The sequence below is a fragment of the Onychomys torridus genome, chromosome 19, assembly GCF_903995425.1.
Source record: "Onychomys torridus chromosome 19, mOncTor1.1, whole genome shotgun sequence".
Lineage (NCBI taxonomy): Eukaryota > Metazoa > Chordata > Mammalia > Rodentia > Cricetidae > Onychomys > Onychomys torridus.
Genome location: NC_050461.1, coordinates 56840555 through 56866122, shown reverse-complemented (window position 1 = coordinate 56866122; position 25568 = coordinate 56840555). Strand labels below are relative to the sequence as shown.

At 37.0% G+C, this 25568-nt stretch overlaps 1 protein-coding gene across 7 annotated transcripts in view; it reads right to left on the bottom strand.

Moving 5' to 3' along the window:
• Qki (QKI, KH domain containing RNA binding) overlaps positions 1-25568 on the bottom strand; it is a 129642-nt gene that overhangs the window by 11054 nt on the left and 93020 nt on the right. For 4 of the 7 annotated variants that reach the window (XM_036168984.1, XM_036168986.1, XM_036168988.1 and 1 more), the window contains exons 5-6: positions 1698-1785; positions 103-402 (exon numbers count right to left, since the gene is read on the bottom strand). In XM_036168984.1, coding sequence (XP_036024877.1) covers positions 103-402; positions 1698-1785 — 388 coding nt within the window. The remainder of the gene's footprint in view (positions 1-102; positions 403-1697; positions 1786-25568) is intronic. The other 3 variants (XM_036168985.1, XM_036168987.1, XM_036168991.1) reach the window with 2 other exon arrangements.

Genomic DNA, 25568 nt, shown 5'->3' with positions numbered 1-25568 from the left:
CAAAACTTACAATGCCTCTCTAAAATTTGATAAACATCATTTCAAAGTCTGGGCACCACAATTTAGGAATGAATTAACCATCTAGTCTGAACTCATACTTACCTAACACACCACTGGGTTCAATAGGATACTCAAGGATTGATGTAGCTGGTGCCAACGTGTAGGGGTATTCATAGGGTGTGTAGATTAACCCAGCTTCAGGCCCCGGAGGGACTATTGCAGCAGTTGGGTGAGGAGTTCCGTTTGGCATGACAGCGGTCTGTATTTGTCTGATCAAAGGCATTATGGTAGGACCAGCTGGCGTAGGTGTACGCAGAGCAGCTGGTGGGAGGACAGGCGCAGGCCCAGTGATGATCCTTGGAGCAGCCTGGGCAGTTGCTGCAAGAGAAAAGGCAAGGGCTGCTACAGTAAGCAAAGAAATTTAGAAAGAAGTATAGGGATAGCAGTATACGACATGGGGAAATGAAAGGGAAGTAGGAAAAAGAAAGGAAAGAGCAGGAAAGAAGAAAAATAAAAGGAAATCATTAGAACATGCACTGATCACACAAAAATGCCAAAGCACACCAATCAAATGCAATCAGCTTCCCTTTTACCAACATGATTAAAAATAATGCAAAAACTAAAAACCCACTGTAAAAAAAATGCACACCACTATTAAAATGTTAAACTGGTCATATCTTTGATGATATATCTACTATTAACACATTTTGTGAGACTATAAGGGCATGCAAAGCCAAAAAAAAAAAAAAAATCGAATTAAAAGATGCAATGTAAAAACTGTAACTGGAGTCCACAGAAACAGATATGGTTTACTTCCAAAGTACAACTCTGGCTCTAAGTCTCTTTAAGTCTAAGGAAAACTCCCTGGATTAAGTCAGCTAAGTAAGCACTAAGTGTGTTTCCAGCATGTCAGGAATTATTGCACAAGAAAAAGAATGCAGAAAGCAGTCCTATCACTAAATTCATGACTATTAAGAGTAAATTAAAGGCAACCATTTATAAAGCAACTATTGCTAAACTCACTGGGCTCCCTAACTTTGGGAATTTTGACTATGACTTTAAACTTCTATTTCTTAAAAAAGAAAAAAATATCACTGCTCTAAATATGACATATTCGCATAAATGACAGATAAACTTTACGTTGTCTCAAACCACTATTCTCTCAGATAGCTTATAAAATTATGCCACAACCCATGGTAGGTAGGGAGAACACGAGCTAAAAACAGTTCTCACACACTGATCTCTGTGAACTCACATAGGAACTTCAATAGCAAAAACAAACCAACAAAAAAACCAGAATATGACATGCAAGCAAGGGAAAAGGAAAGACTTCAATAGCAGGGCAATTTCATTTAGACACTTGAAGTAAGTAAGCTCTTTTTAAAAAACTTTCAAGATTTTGTCTCTTGCATAATGTAGTAACGTTTAAAGTCTTAACTGGATAGTTAAGATAGTACATTTCTTGAACCACCTCCACACACACCAGAAAAGTAAATTTACAAACCCAAACTTGGTATGTTAACACAAAATAAAATTGAGCAGAACACTGTTTACAGAAGCATTAAAAAAAAATTGGGCTCTTTGTCACACTGTAAATGCTATTTTATTATTACTTCAACTGGTTTTATGCTTGGTACCAAAAGGAAACAGGCTTGTAGACAAAACAAGCTGTAATCCTGCCCCAGGCTCATTCTTACGTGATTTAATGTTGGCGTCTCTGTAGGTGCCATTCAGAATTGCAAGCTCCATCAGCTGCATCTTCTTCAGGCTGTCTTCTCCTTCGGCCTGCACAGGAGAAACAAGAGAAAACATTATTTGAGACTGTATACATATATAAAAACAAAAAAAACTACACACCAAGAGATTCTTAGAACTACAAATTTGAACTAACAATAGTCACTCCATTTCTAAATGCTTATTTCTGCTTCCTTATAGCGCTATTCTTGGTTTTCCTCAAGGTACCTAGCAAGTGCTGTCAATTCTATCTTTGGCCCTCTATCTTTAGGATCGTCACAAACCTAAACAGGATGTAGTTACAAGTGAAAAGGGCACTAAGGCCAATGAGACTACACAGACAGAAACCAGTATGGCTATATCTTTTACCATGGTTTCACCCTCTTCCATTAACCACTGCTACACTTGGTAAGTCATTACTGTTAAACTACCCAAACTACTGAATTTGGCTGCGAGTGGTGCCTGTCATTCAATACACACACAATCTAAACTTCCCCAAACAGCTTCTACCTCAATGTTTCGTAAAAATCTCATGTCTACAGTGATTTCTTACTATCTGAACAAAGATTGTAAACCTTCCTCAAACTACCACCTCAAGGTGATCTTGCTCTTTCACATAGATTTTATAGAGCAATAGACCAGAGTAAGTATGTTAATGTCTTAGTGTTTATTCCCATTTGCCTACTTGCAAATGCTCTTTATGTGTTCCTGCATTGCTGTGGATATGGCTCTGTATACATAAAAAGCTGATTGGCCAGTAGCCAGACAGGAAGTAAAGGTGGGACAAGGAGAGAGGAGAGTTCTGGGAAGTGGAAGGCTCAGTGACAGAGACACTGCCAGCCACTGCCATGAAAAGCGAGATGTAAGGTACCAATAAACCACGACCCACGTGGCAACTTACAGACTAACAGATATGGGTTAATTTAAAATATAAGAACTAGATAACAAGGAGCCTGCTGTGGCCACACAGTTTGTAAGCAATATAAGTCTCTGTGTGTTTACTCAGTCCAAGCAGCTGAGAGAGATTTGTCCTGACTGTGGGCCAGGCAGGACTGGAGAAAACTCAGCTACAAATGAAGCCCAATGAGTTGGCAAGAGTTTCCACCTAAAACCTGAGAAAAGATTCTAAAACGGAGCTAAAAAACAGCTTCCTAGTTGTCTCTCTCAAGTTTCGGCAGCCTGCATGTTTGAGCTACACTTTGGCAGGTTCGCGGTGTGCATGCTTGACCTACGTACACTATGTTACATAGAGGTGTCTCCAAGCTGTGCACTATGCTGTGTGTTGGATATAGTTTTTGCTAGTTAAAAAAAAGGACAAGAAAAAAAAAAAGAGGTTTCTGGGCTACACGCTGCTTTGATAAAAGCATAGACCCACTGTTTCTAAGAGTTGATGGCTCCCAGAGCTGGCAGTAAATGTACCACCGCCATGATGGGAAGTTGAGGTGGACGGAGCAAGCAGCCACAGCGCCATTTCAGTCTTAGAATGCTACAGTTTAAAGCAATAGGTTCACAATAAGACAGATTCAGATGGAATAGTTTACAATGTGTGTAAAATATACGTAGGCTTGAAAGAGATTTTAAAAAGTGATATATACAGTTATATAAAGAAATATATAGTTTTAAAAAAATAAAGTCTTTAAGGAGACAGTAAAATTTATATAAAAAATAAGCCACATAAAGATGATACCACACAGAGAATCTGGATTGTGTTGTCTTTGGTATTCTAACTACAGAAAGATATTTGATTGTAAAAGCTGTTGAGTTAAGCCAATATATATATTTTAAAGGTACCTTGACTTCAAAATTTGGATGTAAAGGTATGTTGCTTTGGAAAGGAGGCTCTGTTTTTGTTTCCACAGAAAGCCACAGGCAAAAATTTGTTCTAGATTAAGATACATCAGGTTTGACCAGCCAAGACCTCCGGAAAGGTCTCTGATGACACCATGGCCCAGATGATCCGACATCCACAATAGATTCAAGGCAACTGGCTCAGATGATACACCCTCAGGACTACTCCATAATCCTAAAATTTTATTTGTGTCCCCATAAGATACAGCACCACCATCCAGCAGGAAGTAGTACGAGAAGGTACACCCAAGTTCCCAAATATACCAAGCTGGCTTTGGAGATGGAATTGGCTCACTCCTTCTCTAAACCCAAACATATTGCTTAAGAGGAAAAAAAAGTTGAGAGATTCTTTTGTCCCATATCAGAAGATCCCTCTGGTGTGGGACAGAGAAAAACCAATATTTTTATTTAAATCAGGTTGATTATAACTGCAATCTCTTTCTAAAGAAGAAAAGGGGATATGATATAGATATGATAGGATGAAAGAGTACATTAATGAACCTACTTTAAAAGAGTAACAACTTGTTTGAAATGTTTACATTGGTATAGATTTTAGTTTATTGATACAAATTTAAAGTTAATTTTATTATACTGTGTATATTTCTACTCTTGTTTAAGGTATTATGTTTGTACAGCTCATTTAAAATTGTAATAATTAAGAAATATATTAATAATTAGTCATCTATGATAATCATAGTCTTAGCCATGTTAGTTAAGTCTTCTAGTTATACATAGAAATGTTTCAGATAGATAGGTAATCTTCAAACAGTTCAAAGACCTACAGAATATGGCATTTAAAATGGTTTAAAAATTTATAGACTTTTTGGACAGTGAGACATGTATGCTCCTGGCGGCACCGGATTTACTCTGAGAGGAGGATGGGCATCGAAGACACTATATGGAGTTTATCTTCTTCTTGGCAAAAATAGCCATTTGGGCAAGGAACTGTTCTTGCCTGGACTGCTTGATCGACTGGATATGCAGGACCCATAAAAAGGTGACCACTGAACTTTGCTTGGCAAAATGGTCCTTCAGGTTCCTGCTTCGCAGAGGAAACTGCCAGACATTCTACAGGGCACAGAGAAAAATGACTGGGAGACTCTAGGCCTGTGGGTTGAAGACAGATGCCCCAACTTTACAGAAGAACTTTGGATGACTGTCCAGGCTGCCAGCTGTCTCTGTCTATTCTCGCAAGGCACCCGAAAGTTGCTTGCATCTGTCTCCTGTTTCTCAGGTAATATTATATCCCTCTGAGGTCTTTGATGTAACTGAAGACTAGATAGTTATAATTTTCCTTAGTTATGATAAGAGATAGGCTAGATAAGAAACCTTAGACTCACAAATATAAGATAGCTAGGATATCTTCTTTAATTTTGCCAAATACAAATAGACTAGATAGTTTAACTATAAATAAATCTTGCTTGATAATTGTTTTGTTGTATGTAATTTTACTATCTAAAAGTTAAAACCTTCCTTTTTGAAAAAAAAAAGGGGGGGGGGGGAGTGCTGTGAATATCTCTCGGTATAAATAAAGTGCTGATTGGCCAGTAGCCAAGCAGGAAGTATAGGCCAGACAAGCAGAGAATTCTGGGAACAGGAAGGCTGAGTCAGGAGACGCCAGCCTGCCACCCAGGGAGCAGCATGTAAAGGCAACAGGTAAAGCCATGGAACACGTAGCGACATATAGATGAACAGAAATGGGCTGAGTTTAAGTGTAAGAGCTAGACAATGGTAGGCCTGAGCTAATGGCAAAGCAGTGTAAGTAATGTAAGCGTCTGTGTGTTTATTTTATAAGGGCTTGGCAGGACCCGGAGGGAAAAACTCTAGCTACACTGTATGCTCCCGTTTCCAAGATCTACTAATTCATACAACTCCAACTAAAATGCCACCATCTCCAGGAGCCACCCCTACCTTCTATGATTTCAGTCTTTAACTACAGATTGCTGAATGTCACTAATAGTCTTGATTTTGTTATTTATCCCTACCTAATCCCCATGTACTGATCCCAAATGTTGGAATTAATTTTTATTTGTTTTGAGACAGGGCCTCACTGCACAGTCCTGGCTGTCCTAGAACTCATAGTGCTCCTTCTGCCTTCCTCCCAAGTGCTGGGTTCCAGGTCAAAGGCACGCCACCATTCCTGGCTAAAATTTAATTATTAAATGACTAGTATGAGAAACCTAATTTTACTGACAAAGCTCAAATGTATGAGTTCTACATCACAAATTTTAACTAGCAAAAGCAAAACACAAGTGGGAAAAAAAAAAAGGACTAGGAAGTTTGTCCTTTAAATATTATGGCCCTCAGTGTCTCCCCACTTTAGTATAAGTCAAGCTGAAACATGGGAGGGGTATTACTAAGACATATGCAAGTCTTCTAAGCTCTTTACAACAGGGATTGATATACTGTAATTTGTAGAAAAGAGAATTGCTGAGTGGGTATTTAGTAAATCACACAGAATTAAAAAAATATATAAGTGAAACCATTATGAAAATAACATTTGAGGTGCCACTGACAACTTTTAAAAAGTTGCCTTTGTAGTAAAGGAAGAAGATACTTGCATATTTGTTGGATTTTTATTCCTCGATCCTCATCAATTTGTATAAAGATCAATGAAATAAATGACTAATCTTGTCAAATATAAAATACGTGAGCTATTATTGGGAGAGAAGAAGTAGAAATCTATTATGATCAAAGTTCCTAAATCTACTCATTAAAAGTATTAATACTGTCAGGAAGTGGTGGCACACGTCTTTATTCCCAGCACTCGGGAAGCAAAGCCAGATGGATCTCTGAGTTTGAGGCCAGCCTGGGCTACAGAGTTGAGTTCCAGGAAAGGCGCAAAGCTACACAGAGAAACCCTGTGTTGAAGAAAAAAAAAAAAATACGACAAAATAAAATTTATCAACAGTTGGTTCAAATTTAAACTATGTAATAATGGAATATGAAAACTTTAAAGAAGAAAAAAAAAAAAGGAGCAGCAACAGGCCCACTTTCAGCCACAGTGAAAAAGATGTACAAGTTTAAAAATATCAGCGAGAGAGGGGCAAATTACCTCCATCAAAAACATAAAAAGGACCAAACGTTATGTAAAGAGAACATGTGCTTGAAAACATGTTTGAATTAGACTGTTTATTATTGTTATTATTATTATGATTCCCATCAACTGTGGGGATAATGCCAAAGAGAAAGATGGTAGAAGAAATGCATGTATTTCCATCAGTGTATGTACGTACACGTGGCTGAGTCATTGGTAGGTCCCAGAATACTAAAAACTGAGCAGAGATCACCCAAGTGGATAAGCAGTAGGACCGCCTACATGATGATGATGTAACAGTAACTTAGGGTGTGACCACTGTGGAAGGCTGAATTAATGTGTCTGACCCCCATCAAAAGTTATGTGGCAGAATTAGAATCTAAACCCAGTTGTCACATTCCAGAACAAGCTTTATTATTTTCATATCCTACCACTTGTTACACTTTTTATTCAAAGAGCTAGATACTGGGTTTTATTGCCAGGTAACACAATAAAGTTCATCACAGAAATATTTTCATGTAAATGTGGTTGTTTCAACTTTATTGCCCCATTTTTAACAGAAATTTAGCATATTTACTTGCCTAAACCTCTTTTTCAAATGTAAATTCAGGTAAGAAAACTTGCTCTCAACTAGTTCTTCTAAGACTTCTCTCATAGACCACAGTTGTCTCTGAGACCTCAAGTTATAGACCTAGATGGTATTTTATCAAGTTAGCATCTATCTATGTCAGGTGTAATAATTACTTGGGGTGGGGGGTGGGTAACACAACTGTTCCCAAGAACCTGTATGAGGTCAAAATTTGTATTTTACACTGTTTATGCTATTATCTTCAATTTACTTAGCTTCAATTTTATTTACCCTACCTTAAAATCACTTTAAAACCTGAGGCACAATTTACAGGCAATAACCAGCCAAGATTTAGAGCTACACACTTGGCCAGTTTTGATCAATGTACATGAAGACAGAGCATTTCCACCAGTTTCTTCTCCTTGTGTTTAAGCACCAACATTGATGGCTTCTCTCATACCACAGTTCAGTGTTTCAATTCTAGAATTACGAGAATGGTAGATGCAATTTCAGTGTCCAGGTTTTCTCAGTAAGGTGTTTATGATAGATACTCATCCAGGTTGTTTGTAGCAGCAGACTGTTTTAATGGCCAAGCAGTGCTTTTGTCTATTCTTCTGCTATAGATTGTTGCCTGCTTCTAGTTGTAGGACATAGTACAGATATAGCCACTCTGAAAAGTCTCACACAGGCATTGCTGTGAGTCTCAATTTTGACTTATTTTGGATTAGGTATCTAGAAGTGGTATTGCTGAGTCATAGGACAGATTAATTCCATGGGAAAAATACAAAGACTATCAGGACACTATAAACAGCATAATTACCCTTGAAATATGAAAGTTCAAAAATATAAAACTTAAAACTCGTAACATCAGAGGAGTCTTGAGATTACAGAGATTTTTAGATTTGCAAAAAGATAGCATTGTGGATGGAAGATTAAGACATAAATATATATTTAAATGTATGCATATGTTATAATACTTTGTTTAACAAGCTATGTCAAAGTAACAAAAGGTCAAATACCATTAGACTAAAAAGGTTTCGACACTGTAAAGCACAAAAGTTTAAGTGCTGTTTTACTTTAATAGAATGAGACAGGAAATCTTCATTATCTAAGCATCATGCTTTATAATAACTTAGATAAATTAACTTTTCTACAAGGTCGTAATATAGAACAACCTCCTAAACTGAGTAGGTTGAGGCAAAGCCCTTAGGCTTTAACTGTTACATCAATACAATGTGCTACCACATTCAGCACTAACACAGTACCTCTTGTGTGGAATTATCTTCTGAATTCATAAAAGAATTCACATTATCAAGGAGATCATGCTTACTTCCTAACACTAAAATTGATGAAAATGGAGCTGAAGGCAGTAAGATGGCTCAAAAGGTAGGAGTACTTGCTGCCAGGTCTGACAACTCAATTCTAGGACCCACATGGTAGGAGAACTGACTCCTGCAGCCTCATTTCCAATGCTTTCTCTAATCAAAATCAAGTCCAAAGACCCGAGAACAGACTATGTTTTTCAGCCTCATAAGTGAACAGGCTCCTGTTTAGAAGCATCTCATAGCTATCATCTTTCAACAGCCTTCACACTGTACTACTACTTTTCTATAGTACAGACTCCTCTGATGCCTATCACAGACAATCACATTACTTTCAGAAATTTATGCTGTTTACTTAAGGCAGCATCAGTTAGACATAGCCATATGATGTCATGCCCTATTTTTACTTTTCTGTAATTGGTAAATATTTTCCAAATAACTCTCCTCCATACCACCCACTGTGTGTGCATGTATGTGCGTGTGCACGTGCCTGTGCGCGTGCATGAGAGAGAGAGAGAGAGAGAGAGAGAGAGAGAGAGAGAGAGAGAGACAGACAGACGGACAGAAGGGGAAGGGAGGTAGGTCTAGAAATGTGAGGGGGAGAGAGACTGGAAATAAAAGATGAACAAATAAATGCTTAGAAAAAGAGACCACATTTTTTTTGTTTGTTTGTTTGGTTTTCGAGACAGGGTTTCTCTGTAGCTTTAGAACCTGTCCTGGACTAGCTCTGTAGACCAGGCTGGCCTCGAACTCACAGAGATCCAACTGCCTCTGCCTCCCGAGTGCTGGGATTACAGGCGTGCACCACCACTACCCAGCTAGAGACCACATTTTATAAGAATTTTTTATTTAATATTTAAATTAAATATAGTTATGTAACCCTTCCCCTTCCCCAGTCTTAAACTTGTGGTCTCTTTTTAAGTTACAAGGAATTTTACTCACAGCACTTTCATTTGCTCTGCTATGGCCACTCCTTTAATTTCCTGGGGCTAAATAGTAACACATCAGTGGCTTTCTTCCCAACTAAATAGTAACACATCAGTGGCTTTCTTCCCAACTCTGCATAGAACTTTTCCCAGAGTCTAAGATCTAAGAATAGTAAAACCTCTTACGTTTCATCTTCTAGCCCTGGGGTCATAGCTGCTTCTAAATCTGTATTACATTATCCCTGTCTCGGTTCTCCTCCACTTCTCAAGAGCTCTTTAACCAATTCCTTCGTAAGTTCTCTGTTGAAATAATACCTACTACAGTTCATGTTTTCTTGCCTGACACAGAAGGCACCATTCCACAGGACCTAAATTTCCTAGATTGGTATGTGTGACCATGTTAACATCCTCTCTTATTACATCACCAACCTCATTCTATGACAAAAGTTTTTTTAGACTTTGTCAGCCATGTTCTATTATTTCTTCTAGATTATTTGAAATTTACTTGATTTCAATTTCCTTCCTTTTTCTACTCTGGTTTTTATTCTACCCAGAACTGTAACAGTTAAAACCTTCATCTGTCCTGCCAAGCTTTTGTGGACAGAAGTCTGTCAAAAAACTTAACTGACTTAAACAGGATTTTTTTTTTTTTTTTTAAAAGGGGTTAACTCTGTGTGCTAAGCTTATCCACAAAGATTACAAATTCATCCCAATTGCTTCTGTAAGACCCAGAGGTCCTGCTTTACTTCCTTCTTCCTCCTCCCACATGGCTCCTTCCCAAGTCTTCTGGGTTAGTTGCTAGAAATGCTTAATCATCTACTGTGATGCAACTTCTATGGTAAATCTAACCCCAAAGCAGGGAGGTCACAAGGGAGCATCAGAGAATTCCCAACAGTGAAGAAGAGCTGAGTCAACTACTGAAGAGCTCTCTTGCTTGTGTGCTTGCATGCGTGCGTGCAGAGTGTCACTGTTTCAACTGGGTCATAGAACCTTGTTTATCTCTGCAGAAAGTCTTCGGTTCAATATAGGTTAGACTGCTGTTGCACTAACAAATTCATGAGTCAAAGTGTTAGACATATGCTAAGAAGAAGTTTCACCTATCTTTTTCTAGTCCCCTTTAAACTAACATATTCTAATTAAATGTAATACCTGGCTTAGTAGTAACAACTCATCAGCAAGTTATGGTAGAAAGTATGAAGTACACTCATCTAACCAGAAAATTCCAAACACCCAAACCAACATGTAACTAATGCTACATGCATTTGGAGTATCCACACTGCAGCCCACTGCTCACATCATGTGAGAACAGCTGTGAATGAGGCTCAACAGAAACTGTAAAGTTACTTAAAATGTTACAAGATTTGGGGGGGGGGGTGGGGAGGCTAGAGCATTTTTGTGTCTTGACTGCATGGTCTTTCTGTACTGTAATTCTTGTTCCAGACTGTTGAAACTTTCCATGGTCAGGAAAAATCATCTAATTAAACATATCTTCATGCAAAGTGCCTTAGCCGTTTATGGTTTACAGAGAATTGAACATTTCTTACTTCATTCCATCTTAATAACCCATGAAGCACACAGCACCTGTATTAGTTCTCCTACTGACTGCATTATTTTACAGTAAAATGAGAAGAAAATATAGCACTGTCTTAATAAAGCATTTATTTTGTTTAGGCAGCCAACAAAAGCTATAGTTTATTCATGGTCAAGAATGAAACTTAGAATGAGAGCAACACATTTCTCCATGGAAGAAAAACATTTTATGAAATCCAGTGTCCCCTTATCATTATCATCATCGTCGTCATCACCAGCAGCACCAGGTTTAGCTTTTTGTTGTTGTTGTTGATACACAATCTCCAAACTGGCCTCAAACTCATAGAAATCTCCCTACCTCTACTTCCCAAGTAATGGGATTAAATGTGGATACCACCACACTTGTTTATTCTCCCCAATTCCTAAATGGGAAACTATACAGCAATGTAAATAATCCATCTTGACATAAACATTAAACAAATCGGTGAAACTATTAAAGTAAGCTGCTAGAACAAAGGTCAAGTCTAGATAGAGCTCAAACTCAGGAGCTTGAGCACTGTCAGCTGTGAACCAAATGCCTGCAGCACTCTAGGGTCACCATTCTCTAAAGAGGAACATTCCATGAGGTCATTTTGTGTTTGATTCACAATTTTACACACTGTAGCTATGTCTACTTTGTATGCTCAGACTTTGTAACATTAAGAATTGAGGCATATCAGTCCAGGTGGTGGTGGAGCACACCTTTAATCCCAACACTCAGGAGACAGAAGCAGGTGGATCTCTGTGAGTCTTGAGGCCAGCCTGGGCTACATACAGAGTGAGTTCCAGGAAAGGCTCCAAAGCTACCCGGAGAAACCCTGTCTCAAAATTAAAAATTGCAGCATATCAATTAATGTGACATCAAATGAACCTATGAACTGAGTAAGTACTAAAAAACATGTCAGGAACTCAAGGAGGACTGGTAAACCAGTTCAATGAATAAAGGTGCTTGCCTCCAAACATGACCTAAATTCTATTCCTAGGAACCACAAGGTCAAGAGAGACAACCAACTCCTATAAGTTGATCTCTGACCTATAAAGCTGTGTGTCCAAACAAATGTACAAAGAAGCAAAGAACTAAAATACTACTACAGCAAAAGGGCCAATGCAACTTGTAAGCCACAGATGACAGTGGCATGGCCTCAAGGTCTAGAAGCATGTTAGTTAAGAAAGTGTCCACACAGAAACTAACAAAAGGGTAGGCACACCAAAGATGCAAGGAATTCACTGTGGCACTTGAAATCACTAAGGGTGGTAGCCTCTCTCAAACAGTTTTTTACACACACACACACACACACACACACACACACACACACACACACCACAGAATGACCTAAGAAAATGATCAGTAATCTCTGGTCCACGCAGCTCTGGTCAGTCTCAAACTTGAGCTCTCCTGCTTCTGCCTCTTCAGTGCCGGTGTTGTAAGTGCAAATCACCATGTCCAGCTAGAGTGACCATAATTCTATTTAGCAGAACATATTCAGGGCCTTAAAAAACATTTTTAACTTACAAATGGAGTTATATTTGAAACTAACAAATAGACAAAGGTGTTTCCATTCCAAATCAAGGAGAATTTATATTATGTTTTGAAATTTTACTGATTTAATCTAGGAAAACTGAATAGCTTTTACAATCTAGATTTTACTGTAAACGGTTATTTCCTATTAATAGCTGTCATACAAAATCTACCTGCCAGCATGCCCTACCACACCTAGCTTTGTATCTATATGAAATATATCAGACTTTTTTTTTCACATTAGTCTTTGAAACTTTAAAAACTGTAAAAACATGATTATGGAACAATATTTTCAAGTATATAATTTAACAAATCAAATCTGCTTTCTTGGGAATTCATGGGGAAAGAGAAGATAAAGGAAGAGAAATTTAATAAAAACAGCAATTAAGAAAAATTGATTACAAGAACTTTCTGGAATACAATATAAGAGTACCAAGGCAACTTTGGACTGGTACTGAGTAGAACTGAGTCACTGAAATGTGACTGTGTGTGTGTGTGTGTGTGTGTGTGTGTGTGTGTGTGTGTAAGGAGAGTTAAAACTTGATGATGCAGGAGATGGGAAGAAATGGGAACTAGGGCGAGTCATCTGTGAATGAAGGTAAATGACTTTAGGCAAAACTGTCATTCATAGAGAAAAGGAGCAATCACTATATGTAAAAGACAGGGAAGAATTTTAAAAAATATTATGTTTAAGATGTCTTCATGGTGTACAGATACAGACAATGAATAGTTTGTTCTGGAATTTCATATTAGCCAAAGCAGTAGTTGGAGATATCATTACGACTGTGATTATCCAGAAGGAACAGAGTAGAAAGAGATGTGACTCAATCAAAGTTTGGCATTTCTCTATAGTGGACACCATGTGACCAAACAAGAAATTAGGAAATTCAATTACTCTCTCTCCCCCCTCACCTTTTCTCATTTGCATCAGTAAAGAAGAATCTTTGTTGGAAATCACTGTATTAAATTCTAGCCTGGTAACTAGAAGGTTTTCAATAGATGTTTATGAAGAGAACTAGTTTGGGCAGTCATTTAATGCTGCTTTTAATCTTATACACATGTTGTAATTCCACAAAGGCTAAGTGTACCCAATCAAAGCATTTTTTTTTCTAAGTAGAGAATATTGTCACCCATTTCACAGAATTTGTAAGGTACTAATATTGAAAAGTGAGCTAATCTGAAAATTGGCTAGCTGGCTATTATATACTACAAGTTATCAAAATGAAGCTAATAATATGTCAGCTTGAAAACATAACGAAAAACAAGTTTACATATTGGACTTATGAAGGTTAAATGTTTTGTCTCCACAAAGGCGTAATAAAATAAAAACAATCAACTTTACAATTCATTAATATGGTTTCAAAATTAATGAATGGGATAATCTGAAAGGCACTTTCAAATTAAATTTCAATTTCAATTATCAAAACTATATTAGAAAATAATGCTGAAATATGAGCTACTAAATAAGCTGATCTGAACAATTCAAATTACAATGCTTATTTGAACAATAATATATTAAAATGCCACACTTACTATGAATGATCTCAATAAAAAGTATCACTAAAAATTTGAGGTGTTATGAAAAGTTAAGCAAGCATTAAAAAGTACAGAACTTTGACACCAGACTTTTGATTTTCCTACTTTTGTCAGTTCAGTATCAAGTGTGTTAAGATAGTGTACAGTCCACAAATACTCCTCCTATAGACAAAGAACATGAGGCTACTTACCAACCATCAGAAGAGCATGCAAACAAATTAAAGGGATGCATGAAAACAATTGAACTAAAGGAGATATACTGAGAATTATTCATTTATGTTTTTCTATTAAATACATTTTAAATATTTAAAAAATAGTACGTATATCATATACTTAATAGGGAAGTGTAAAAGACCTAAAATGTATTAACCTAGCCAATGAGGTGCTTATTTAAATATGGGGTATAAATATTATTTAGGTAACAATTTCAACCAAGTATGAAGTTCTATATAGTAAGTTTAACAGGCAAATTCTGAGGGATGCACAGAACACATGGTTGAAAATAAGGCATTTTATACAACCCTCAAAAAAATTTTTCTTAAGGAATAAATACACCGCCCTATTTTCCTAGAGTCAAAGTCATTATCTTCTATTTGTTAGCAGCTCCAATCTGGAGTTATAAGCTATCTAAACTGTTTGTCAATCTCAACATGTATTGAGATGAGGTGTTCTTCAATGAATCCATACAGGAATGGCAAAGAGGCCACTTACCCAGACTCTTTGAGGAAGCTATTGAGTATATCATAGATAAGACATTTCAACACCACAACGCTTCCTCAGGCTACAGCTCAAGTGTGAGGAAAGCTGCTCCCCTTATTAAGAACCTGCCAGCATTACAGCCAGGACAGTAACCAGATTGTTAACCACTGATGACTTTAAGAGAATTGTGTATTTATTAACTCTGATTAATAGGAAGTATATCGCATTTCTTACCCCTTTGTATGGATTGCTAATCAGAAGTAAAAATCACCTAGTTGGAACAAATGTTCTTTCCCTAATGTAGAATACATCTAAAACAGTGGTATATAAAGACAACTGATACAAAACTAGATTAAATTTTATTTTAGAAGTCAAAAAATAAACCTCAAGAAAACCAGGCAGTACAGTTCAATTTCTGTAGGTTCTTTTTTGTCTTGTCATGTTTCCTTAAACAGCACAAACAGCCTTCTGTCAGCTGGAATCTCAAGAACTCCAGAGACAGTGAGGGCTTCTATGCTTTCACTTGACACTAATGTGGGCCTTTAAGAACTTATCTGCCATTGAGTCAAGTTTCACCAATGGTTCAAATAAAGTATTAAGAGTACAGTATGTTACTCAGACGATGCTGATGTGTAACTGAACACCACACACTGAAGACTAATGAATAGACAAACAAACAAACAAACAACATTTATTTTACTTTAAAAGGCCTGTATTTAAGAACTCCTCCCTCCTGCAATAAATGGCATTTGGCATTAAGAAGAAGAAAGAAGGAAGGGGGAGGGGGAAGAAGGAAGGGAGAAGGAGATGAAAATGCCAGCATAGGAACTAATTATTATGACTAGTGTCTTGAGGATAAGTGATGTGTCACTTGGGCATTTAGGGAGTCATTTTCTTACTCAAAGTTATACTAAAATATAAGTCTTTGGAGACACAGGGGAAAGCTGAAGTTTGTTCTAAGAGCATGTACATGAAACCTGAGTAACAAAATGCAACACAGTTTGAAAACCATATTTGATTCCAAAACTTTTTTTTTTAAATTCCACCCTTTAGGTCTGGTAGGAGTAAAAATACATTATTTATTATACACACTGAATGAAATTAAAATGTCACCTATTGTTTATAGAAACAAAGTACTCACACAATACTCTGTGGTGCTAATACAGGAGGAAAATGTATGATGAGAGCTGTCACACTCTTTTCTAGAATTTGGAAAAACCTGTCTTTCCTTAAATGTGCTTACCATCCATTTGGGGGTGGTGAGGGGCACAAGCCCTAATAAACTGTGGCCCTCATGGAGCAGAAATCAATTCGTTCTCATTAAGGATTTATGAGGCCATTGGCCTCTACAAAAACCCTGCCTATAGGAGAAAGACTGGCTTCTTTTTTCCAAACCTGTAATTTATGAGTTTATTCAAACCCACCAAATTGCTTTAAGTAAACGCCTCTCACATTTAGAAAATTCCCATGGCAACTCATTTAGTTTGGCAGACAGGCAGACCCACATCCAATCCTTTCATCCTGTGGCTAAGCCATCACAATGGTAATTCTGCTCTGACACTCTGAAGAGACTAATTACTGCACTTGTCCCATTCAGATGAAAATGGCAGTGAGAACAGCAGAGGAACACTCTTTGCAAGCTCTCACTGTGGCTCCATCAGGGACCACATGCATTTTAGTTAGATGTCTTCTACATCTTTTAATTTCTACCCTTTTCTCAACAAAACAAATAAAGCCAAAATGCCATGCATTTCAGTTACTAGTACTTGGTCAAGAAGTTAAATGTAAGATTGCCAGCAGTTCATTAACAAGTTAGCTTAAGAAGGTTTTAAGAGGAAACTATTTTTGAGTCAAGATAACTCTTACTATCATTCATTACCTCTTTAAACTTATTTCCAGGCTATAATTAAAACAGTTCACTATGAATCAAATTTATAGGCCACTAAGAAAAGGAGAATGCCTGAGAAACATGAAAAAGCAAACTTTAAAAAATATATACTGTAAAATATTCTTTTCTCCTATTTTTTTCTCAATTTCAGTGACAGTGACGAATGGTATTTCTAAAAAGCAAATTAAAACAATTTTGTTGTGATAAATATTTTCAAATTTCACAATAATCCTTGACTAATCAGCACAGCTTTAAATTTCAAATTTCTTAGCTGGAATTTGTTATATTAAAGCCAATTATTTAATTCACATTAATTCAGATCCCCATACATGTTAACACTTCTTTAAAAAAAAAAACCAACTGTATATTAAAAACTATTCATATTTAAGTTCAAAGTACTACCAAGTAAACATGAAAACAGGAGAGGTGTATCATGAAGCCATACAACCAGCAGATAAACACTTTATGAACTGTCTGATAGTAATGACATCTGGTACGTCAGCGTCTGCTAAAATCATGAATGTAAATTTCTGCTGTCTGAAATCATTAATCTCTCTAGTCAGAAGTTAGCACCGTACAGGTCAATGCTCCAGTTTAGTGCTGGCATCTCAAACAGAAAGATGGTTAAGTACAATGAAATCACGATATGAAGGCACACATCCTTTCTCTCCTTTCTCAGTCTCACATCAGCAACAATACCCTGTTTTCTTCATCTGCTCTATTTTTTAATCTCTTCTGAAATTATGGTATGTGTGTGAAGATGTTTACTGTTCTTTTTTCTGTTTATAAATTAGAGTTAGCACACTGTGTAATGGGTTTCATTAGGACATTTTCATTTTGTGGATCAGGAAGAGAATCAATTCATTTTATTTACAGTGTTTCCCATTACCAGGAACGGAATCTACAACTGGCTTCCCAGATGCTGCAGCTGAGGTAACCAATCCTTTTCACACATAAAAACAGGAGGAGTAAGGAAGGACACATGTCTCACATTTCCACACAGGTAAATTACTTTCCCAATGCCACTCGAGGACCTGTAAGGCATGTAGGTCAGAATGCTGATGGAAGAAGTAACTGGAGTGGGGTGGAGGGGTAGAGGTCAGGACTACACCACAGGAGAAAAGCTGCGCCCATGCAAACCAAACAGCAAACCCTGTTCCTACAGGTTTTGAGAGTTAGAGACTCGTGTGTGCACCGAGTTCATCTGCCTTTCAGTGCCACGGAGATCTTTACAATGAATGACTGAGACATTCGCAACACTTTTATTTAAATGAGACTTAGAAACCACAGACCCAACCAACGGCTGCAGAACATACATTCATAGACAAGTATGTTTAAGTTAATATGAGATGTACACCAAAACAGAGCATATGACTAGACTATAAAGAAGTTATAACCAGGGCTGGATTGCACTTCCGTAGGAGAGTCCCTGACTAACCTATGTTTGAGACGGAATCCAAGTCATAGATCCACTTAACAAAATAAATAGGTAAAGAATACAAAAAGTGTTACAGTCAGATTTAAAAAGACAAAAACACACAGAATATATTCACCAAGACTAAAAAGAAGCAATGAGAAAGAAAAGTTCTAAAAAGTACAAAAGAAATTAAAAAGTATTTTAAACTGAATAATAATATATAGCATATAACCATACTTGTGGGATACAGTATAGTTATACAAAGAAAATAGTTATACAGTTTATACAGATAAAATTTATATCCATAAAAGATAAATCTCACTGGGCGGTGGTGGTGCATACCTTTAATCCCAGCACTCAGGAGGCAGAGCCAGGCGGATCTCTGTGAGTTCGAGGCCAGCCTGGGCTACCAAGTGAGTTCCAGGAAAGGCGTAAAGCTACACAGAGAAACCCTGTCTTGAAAAACCAAAAAAAAAAAAAAAAAAAGTCTCTGATCACTGTCTTTTACCTTTAAAAATGACCATATAAAGCAGAAGAAAGTCAGGTATCAATAAAATAGAAAGAGAAAAATTAACAAAAGTCAAAACTTGGAATTTAGAAGACTAATGAACTTAACAAGAAAAATAAAATCACAAATTACTGACATCATGATGAAAAAGAGAATTACTACAGATTCTCCATACTTACAAAGATAAAAAGGAATTATAGATGAACAAGTTCATGATAAAAAATTTAAGCACTAGGAAGCTATCAGAAAAACAAGAGAAATTCTGGGTATCAAAACAGCTCATTACAAATAGAAAAAAGCACTAGTCTGAAATGACTCAAACCTAAACTATAATAACCTTTGAGAAAGTCAGTAAAAGAGCTGGGTTGACTTAAAGACACAAAATCACCTGTTTTAGTAGGTAATCTATTATACTTGATACAGAACTGGAAAACGTCCTAATTTGGTTCCTGTCACTGTGATAAAACATTGATCCAAACAAACTTAAGGCGGAAAAGGGTTCCCTTGGCTTACAGGTCACAGTCCCTCACCAGGGGAAGCCAATGCAGGGACACCAGGCCCAACTGAGGCAGTGATGATGGAAGAATGCTGTACTGGCTTGCTAGGTACATGCCTAGTGTTGTCTGCAACAATTACAATAGGAAAATACCTCCATGACAAGCCCACAACTAATGTGATGGAGGGGATTCCTCAATTGAGGTTCCTTCTTCTCCAATGATGAGATAAACCGATTAATACGCAACCTTTGTGGGAAATTAAATATGCAAAATAATTGAAAAAGTCCTACAATGACAGTGAACACACAGCTTGAAGCTCTGTAGTTAAGACTGTAAACAGAAGAGTGCTGTGCTAAAATCTTAAGAAATTTTTGACCCAAAATAAATGTGGTAACATAATAATTTATTTTTAAAGGGGATCAAGTTTTTTTCTGGTTTTAAAACCATAGTTCAACAAAGTCTTCTCTATTCAAAGTTTACATACATACACGTGCATATACACATATGTAATCAGTAACATTTAAACACCATTTGTAATTACTGAATAATTTATAAGGACTTTATGAAATTTCTGTGATGTAGTTATGAATAAATTTAAATAAACAATTTGTAGAAAAATCAAAATCATAATGAAGTATCATTTTGTCCAGAGCCTACTAGCCAGCAAATACAAAATACTGTGCCTTCAACATTTTGCAAAAGTTGTAACTATTTTAAAGTTCTATTTAAAAAAAAAAAAAAAAAAAATCAAGAAAACTAGTTTGTTCAATTAATTTGTGTAAAAAAAAATTAGTTACAAAATCCAGACACCACAAATCCTAATAATTCCACAATGATACTAATGTTCTTATTAATGTACTTAAAATAAGGCTACCACTGTATCAAACCCTAGCACAAGGCACTGTTCCTTTCTATCTAAGCTCTGTTTGAGGCATCCTCATACAGCAAGATCTTCTATGACATCCTAGTGCATGCCTTGAAATTGTTTCTCAGTTATGGAGATAACTCAGTAATTGAGTACCTTCCTGTCAATCTGCACAAGGCTAGGCTTTGAGAGGGCAAAAATCCTCCTTCCGTTTACAAAATAAATTAGGGAAGTTACATGAACCTATACCCAAGTCCTAATACTATTTATTTGAATATCAAGACTCTTCTTGTACTACACAGCAAAGACTTTAAAACCAAACACTTCACTTCCTCTTCCACTTTCAAAGGAACTGTACACTTGGTACAGTTTGAGTTTTATTTGAGTAAGATGGCAAAAAAAAAAAAAAAAAAGAATGACATTCTTTGATGTATATTAGTAGAATATTAAGATGTGTTACATTTGTTTATACTGTGAAATATCTGTTTTAATGATGTAAAAGATGTGTTGCATTCTTTTATGCTGCATTTGTTTGAACCTGTGAAGGTGTGTTGCTCTGCCTGTCTAAAACACCTGATAGTCTAATAAAGAGCTAAACTGACCAATAGGGAGGCAGGAGGAAGGATAGGTGGGACTGGCAGGCAGAGAGAATAAATAGGAGAAATCTGGGAGGAAAAGGAGGAGCAAGAGAACAAGGTAGAGGAGGACATCAGGGACCAGCCACCCAGCCAACACAGTCAGCTATGGAGTAAGAAGTAAAGAAAGGGATACAGAAATAGAGAAAGATAAAGGATAGATAGGATAATTTAAGGTTAAGAAAAACTAGTTCTAAATAAGCCAAGCTAAGGCCAGGCATTTAATTAAGAATAAGCTTCCATGTGTGATTTATTTGGGAGCTGGATAGCAGGTCTCCCAAAAGAGCCAAAGGAGCTTATGAGCAAAAACAACCAACAGTATATTTTAAAAACGTATCATCTAGCTGTGGCCTCCCATGAGGAGTGTCCACTTCCTCAAGTTTTGAGAACTGAGTGCTGGAATGCAGCCTGTGTTGGCAGCGGCAGTGAAAGAGGAGGCTGTCTCCAGAGGAGTCTCCAGCAGTAGTACCACCACCAACTCTGGATTGGGATTCTGAAAGCAGTATCTTTTAAGCATTATGATGAAAACAGTCCAAGCATGTGTCTGCTGACTGTTCTGTCTGGTCAAGCACATTTGGTGATCATCCTGCCCCACGGGAGCTTCCACACATCTTAATAAAATGTTTGTGCACAAAGTTAAAAAAAAAAAAAAGTATCATCTTTACTAACTTACTTGGGAGAATGACTTGAAAGAAGTGAAAATGAGAAGCAAGGATACTGTTTCAATCAGAGGGAATAGATGTATTCCAGAAATATTTTGAAAGTCTAGCATAATGGTATCAGGCCTTAATACCAGAAGGTAGGATGGTACACCAAAGCAGGAGGATCCTGAGCTAGCCTCCCCAACCCCCAAAGAAAGGAGGCAGGCATACCTATCAACAGTTTCTGCTGAAGGTCCCTAAAGATGAGTGTATTTGCAGTAGATACTTGAAGACAATGAATATGGACTTGTATGGTAAAAAAAAATAAAAAAATAAAAAATAATAAAATTATATATCATGAAAAAAGGCTACTTATTCCTACTTACTGCATGGTCTATCAGTAAAATAGACAACAAAAGGATTAAAGTGATTATCAAAGGAACATCTGAAATAAAAATATTATTTTTCTGGAAAACAAGTCTTCTAAATATCTGATTCTAATGAATAATGTATGACCATTACAAAACCTTTATTAATTATACAGTGAGATTTGAATACTGAACTATTATCTGGGGTGACTGGTATATTTGTCCCTTGTATGCTTATTGGAAAAGGGGATGAAATCTACTTCATAAGGTTGTTTTAAAACCCAAATTTAAGCACAGCATGGTGGTGTATTTACCTTCAATCTCAGCATTCTGGAGGCAGAGGCAAAAGGATCTCTGAGCCTCTGGAGACAGCTTGGTCTTCACAGTTTGTTTCATATGAGCCAGAGCTACATAGTAAAACCCTGTCTCCAAACAAAATAAAAACAACAGAAACCCAAATGTGGGGTTTGGGTATTGCTCCAGAAGGTAGTAAAGTATTTGCTGAGCAAGGATGAGGACCCAAGTTTCTACCCCCAAATCCACATAAAACTGGGTAGGACAGTGCGTGCCTGTATTCCTGGTGCTCTAATGGGGAGGCAAAGACAAAAGAATCCATAGACACACTCCAGGATGCCTAGCATACTCAGCAGAAGCAGACCCTATCTCAAACAAGGTTAGAAGGTGGAGACCAACATCTAAGGTTGTCTTTGACCTCCACCACCTGAGTCCCCCTTCAAACAGATGAACACTTGACCAAATGCACACGTAATTTTTTAATTAAAAAACTGAACTGAAGACATCTACACTGACTTACTTAAGAGCCTCAAAACACCAGCAGACATAAAAACACAAAGACAATACTTTAATTCCACTTAATTATAAAGCTCTGATCAAGCAATGTTGACAATGTTCTATGACTCATCCCACACACCCTAGATTTAGCTCTCTCTACAGAAAGGCCAGAGTAGTCCTTTTATCTTTCTAGTAAAAAATGATGGCAAATTCAAACAGAAACAAGACAATTTTGGGCTTTAGCTGTAATTTAATCTTTAAATGATATCGTAAGCAAAATAACATACCCCCCAACAAGATGAAACCAGAGGCTGTAGTGTATGTATCACTTCAAAAGATTAAAATAGATAAATAAAAGTTGTTGCATTAGCCTGTAATTGCAGCACTTCAGAGTGCAAGCTTCAGGCCATGAAGGGCTTAAAAAAAAAAAAAAAAAGCAAAATCTTTCTCTCTCTCTCTCTCTCTCTCTCTCTCTCTCTTTCTTTCTTTCCTTATTTATTTGTTACAGAACTTGGCAGTGGATTTAAAACCTGGGATAACACCCAGGTCTGAGATTGTCAAACAGACATTTTCATATAATATTGGCATTACTGCAAACTAGTATAGATTTCCTAGACGATAATTTAGGAGCATTGTAGTGTCAATGAAGTTTATTAAAATATAAACTGTACTTTTAAAAGTATCCTTTGACCTAGTAATTCTTCCAAGAGATTTATCTTTGTATATACACAAATTAACTAAATGTTCTATTCCTTCCTGAGGTTATAGGACAATCAATCTTTTAACCCCCCTACATTAAATTCGTAAAAAAATAAACCAATGCCTGGCTAAATCCAACAGTCACCCATTAGACTGTTAGAAGTGAACAACTGTGTAAAATAAAGCCTGTGCATGCATTCCTCAGGAAGGATACGAGTTGGTTTCACTCCCAAGATTTACGACTCCCAGTTGTACTGCACCTCAGGAATCAATCTCTTCCTAACAGCTAGACCAAGGTAAAGATTCCCAAGCACAGGCTGCAATCTTTCCCCTGCAACCTACATCTAATTTCGTGATGATATGCATCTCCAGTCCTTTAGCTCTAAATACTTGTGACACGATGGCTCTACATTCTTATCCAATTTCCATTTGGTATTAGCCATGTGTAGCTCAACATCTGGTTCCTTAATTTCCACATTTCCAAACTCTCTTCCAGATTTGCTCTTCTAAATAGGATAAAAGTCATCATCTACCATCAGACCTCATTGAAGTCTAATCAAAATTCCTGTCAACTTCAACTTCAAAACTCCCCCCAGCCCTGTCAATTACCTCCACCATCTGACTATAGTCCAAACAACTTTTGTGTCTCTAGCTATGACTTATTCTGAATAAGCACTTGAACTTGAATGCTGTCTAACTGGCATCTGAGCTTTTACCACTGCCCTCAAAGTCCACAAGCCTAGCAGCCAGGAGAATCCTTTGAACAAGTATCAAATCATTCCATCCCTGCCCTCAATTCCTTCAAAAGGCCTATCTCAGAATAAAGACAACCTGCCTTAACCTACTTTCTCAATTACCTGCCACATCTCTCCAGCTTGCTCACCCAACTATGCTTGGCACCATGATATTTTCCAAACATGGCACAGGACCACTGCATTTTCTGTTGTTCTCTGTAACTGAGAAAACTCCTCTAAGATATGCAAATGGGCGTACCACACATTTCAATTAGGTATTTCTCAAATGTTTCCTTTTCAAGAATCATTTTGTAATCATTAAATAAAATAGTGTTTCCCTAATCCATGGTTCTCTATCCCTTTTATCTTGCCTTGATTTTCTTTGCACCACTTTATTAAAACACATGACTGAAACTTTTGTTTATTGTTAGTAATCAAATTCCAAAGGTAAGCTTTAAGATGGCAGGCACCCTATGCTTTCTCTCCTATGACTTCACCTAGCCTACACTAAGCACCAGTAAACTGTGTTGCATAAAATGCTCATAGGTGAAAGGACTGAAAATCCAAGAAATTTAAATAAATAAAGCAATGGCTCACTCTGTGGGTATGCTGTAAATGAATGTGCACCTTAGGGATAACCAAAGGCTGAAAAGTGTACTATGGAATTCTGGGCTCTTTCCTCATCAGAAAAACCAAGCAAGCAAATTAATACAACACTAAAAAGTTTTACACACACACACACACACACACACACACACACACACACACACACAGAGAGAGAGAGAGAAAGAGAGAGAGAGACAGACAGACAGACAGACAGACAGACAGACAAAGACTGCAATGTAAACAAAGATGTGAGGGGCCTCAAGGCTAGAAATGGGCACATGAGCTAATTAGGGGTTTCAAAGACAACTGTGGGTGAAGTAGGACAAGGGAAATATGTGAAACAAGGTAAGCACACTAAGAACATGGAGATACAGCCAATGTTGAGAAGACACAGCACAAACTTACAGAACAAGATTTGCTAGGCAGCAGTCTCTGCATTCTCCATGTGCCAGCTCATTTAGTCCTCGTTATTACGTGTATGTGGAGGTTTAGTGTTCTGCTATCAGTGAGAAAACACAGAGTAAAGAGCCACAACAGTGGGATTTCAAATTCAGAAGTTATTTCTCAAACAATGTGGATTCTGTATCATACAAAGGTACATGTATTTAAACTAAAATCCTTGACTTCATGAAAATCTAGCTGTCTTATCATTTTAAAGTAGAAATGAAGTAAGACTTACTACTGACTGACACAATGTGGATCTCAAATGTAATAATGTATGGCACTGTTACAAATGGAGGAACCTTTAAGAAGTGGGGCCTACTAGAAAGTATTATGAGGAAACGACAGGACCCTAGACCTGGTCTCTTCCTTTTTTGCTTCTCTATAATGTAAAAAATCATAATAAACTAGTGGACTCACCTGAAATTTTTAAAAATGTCACTATGATTAAAATTATAAAAGTCAAACATGTAATCACAAACTAAAAACAATTAGTACACACAAATGCCTTTGCTACAAAGATCATATAGAGAGAGCCTATTAAGAAAAAGTTTGATACTCAAGTAGATGACAGGATAAAGTGTATAAAAGATATTGAAAGGGTCACTTTATCATGAGCTATTCAGTTGAGCACATTTGAAACTCTCATTTCCTAAATCCTCAATCCAGCAATTAAATGTAATTTTAAATAAAATGTTGCAAATTATTATGAAATGTCT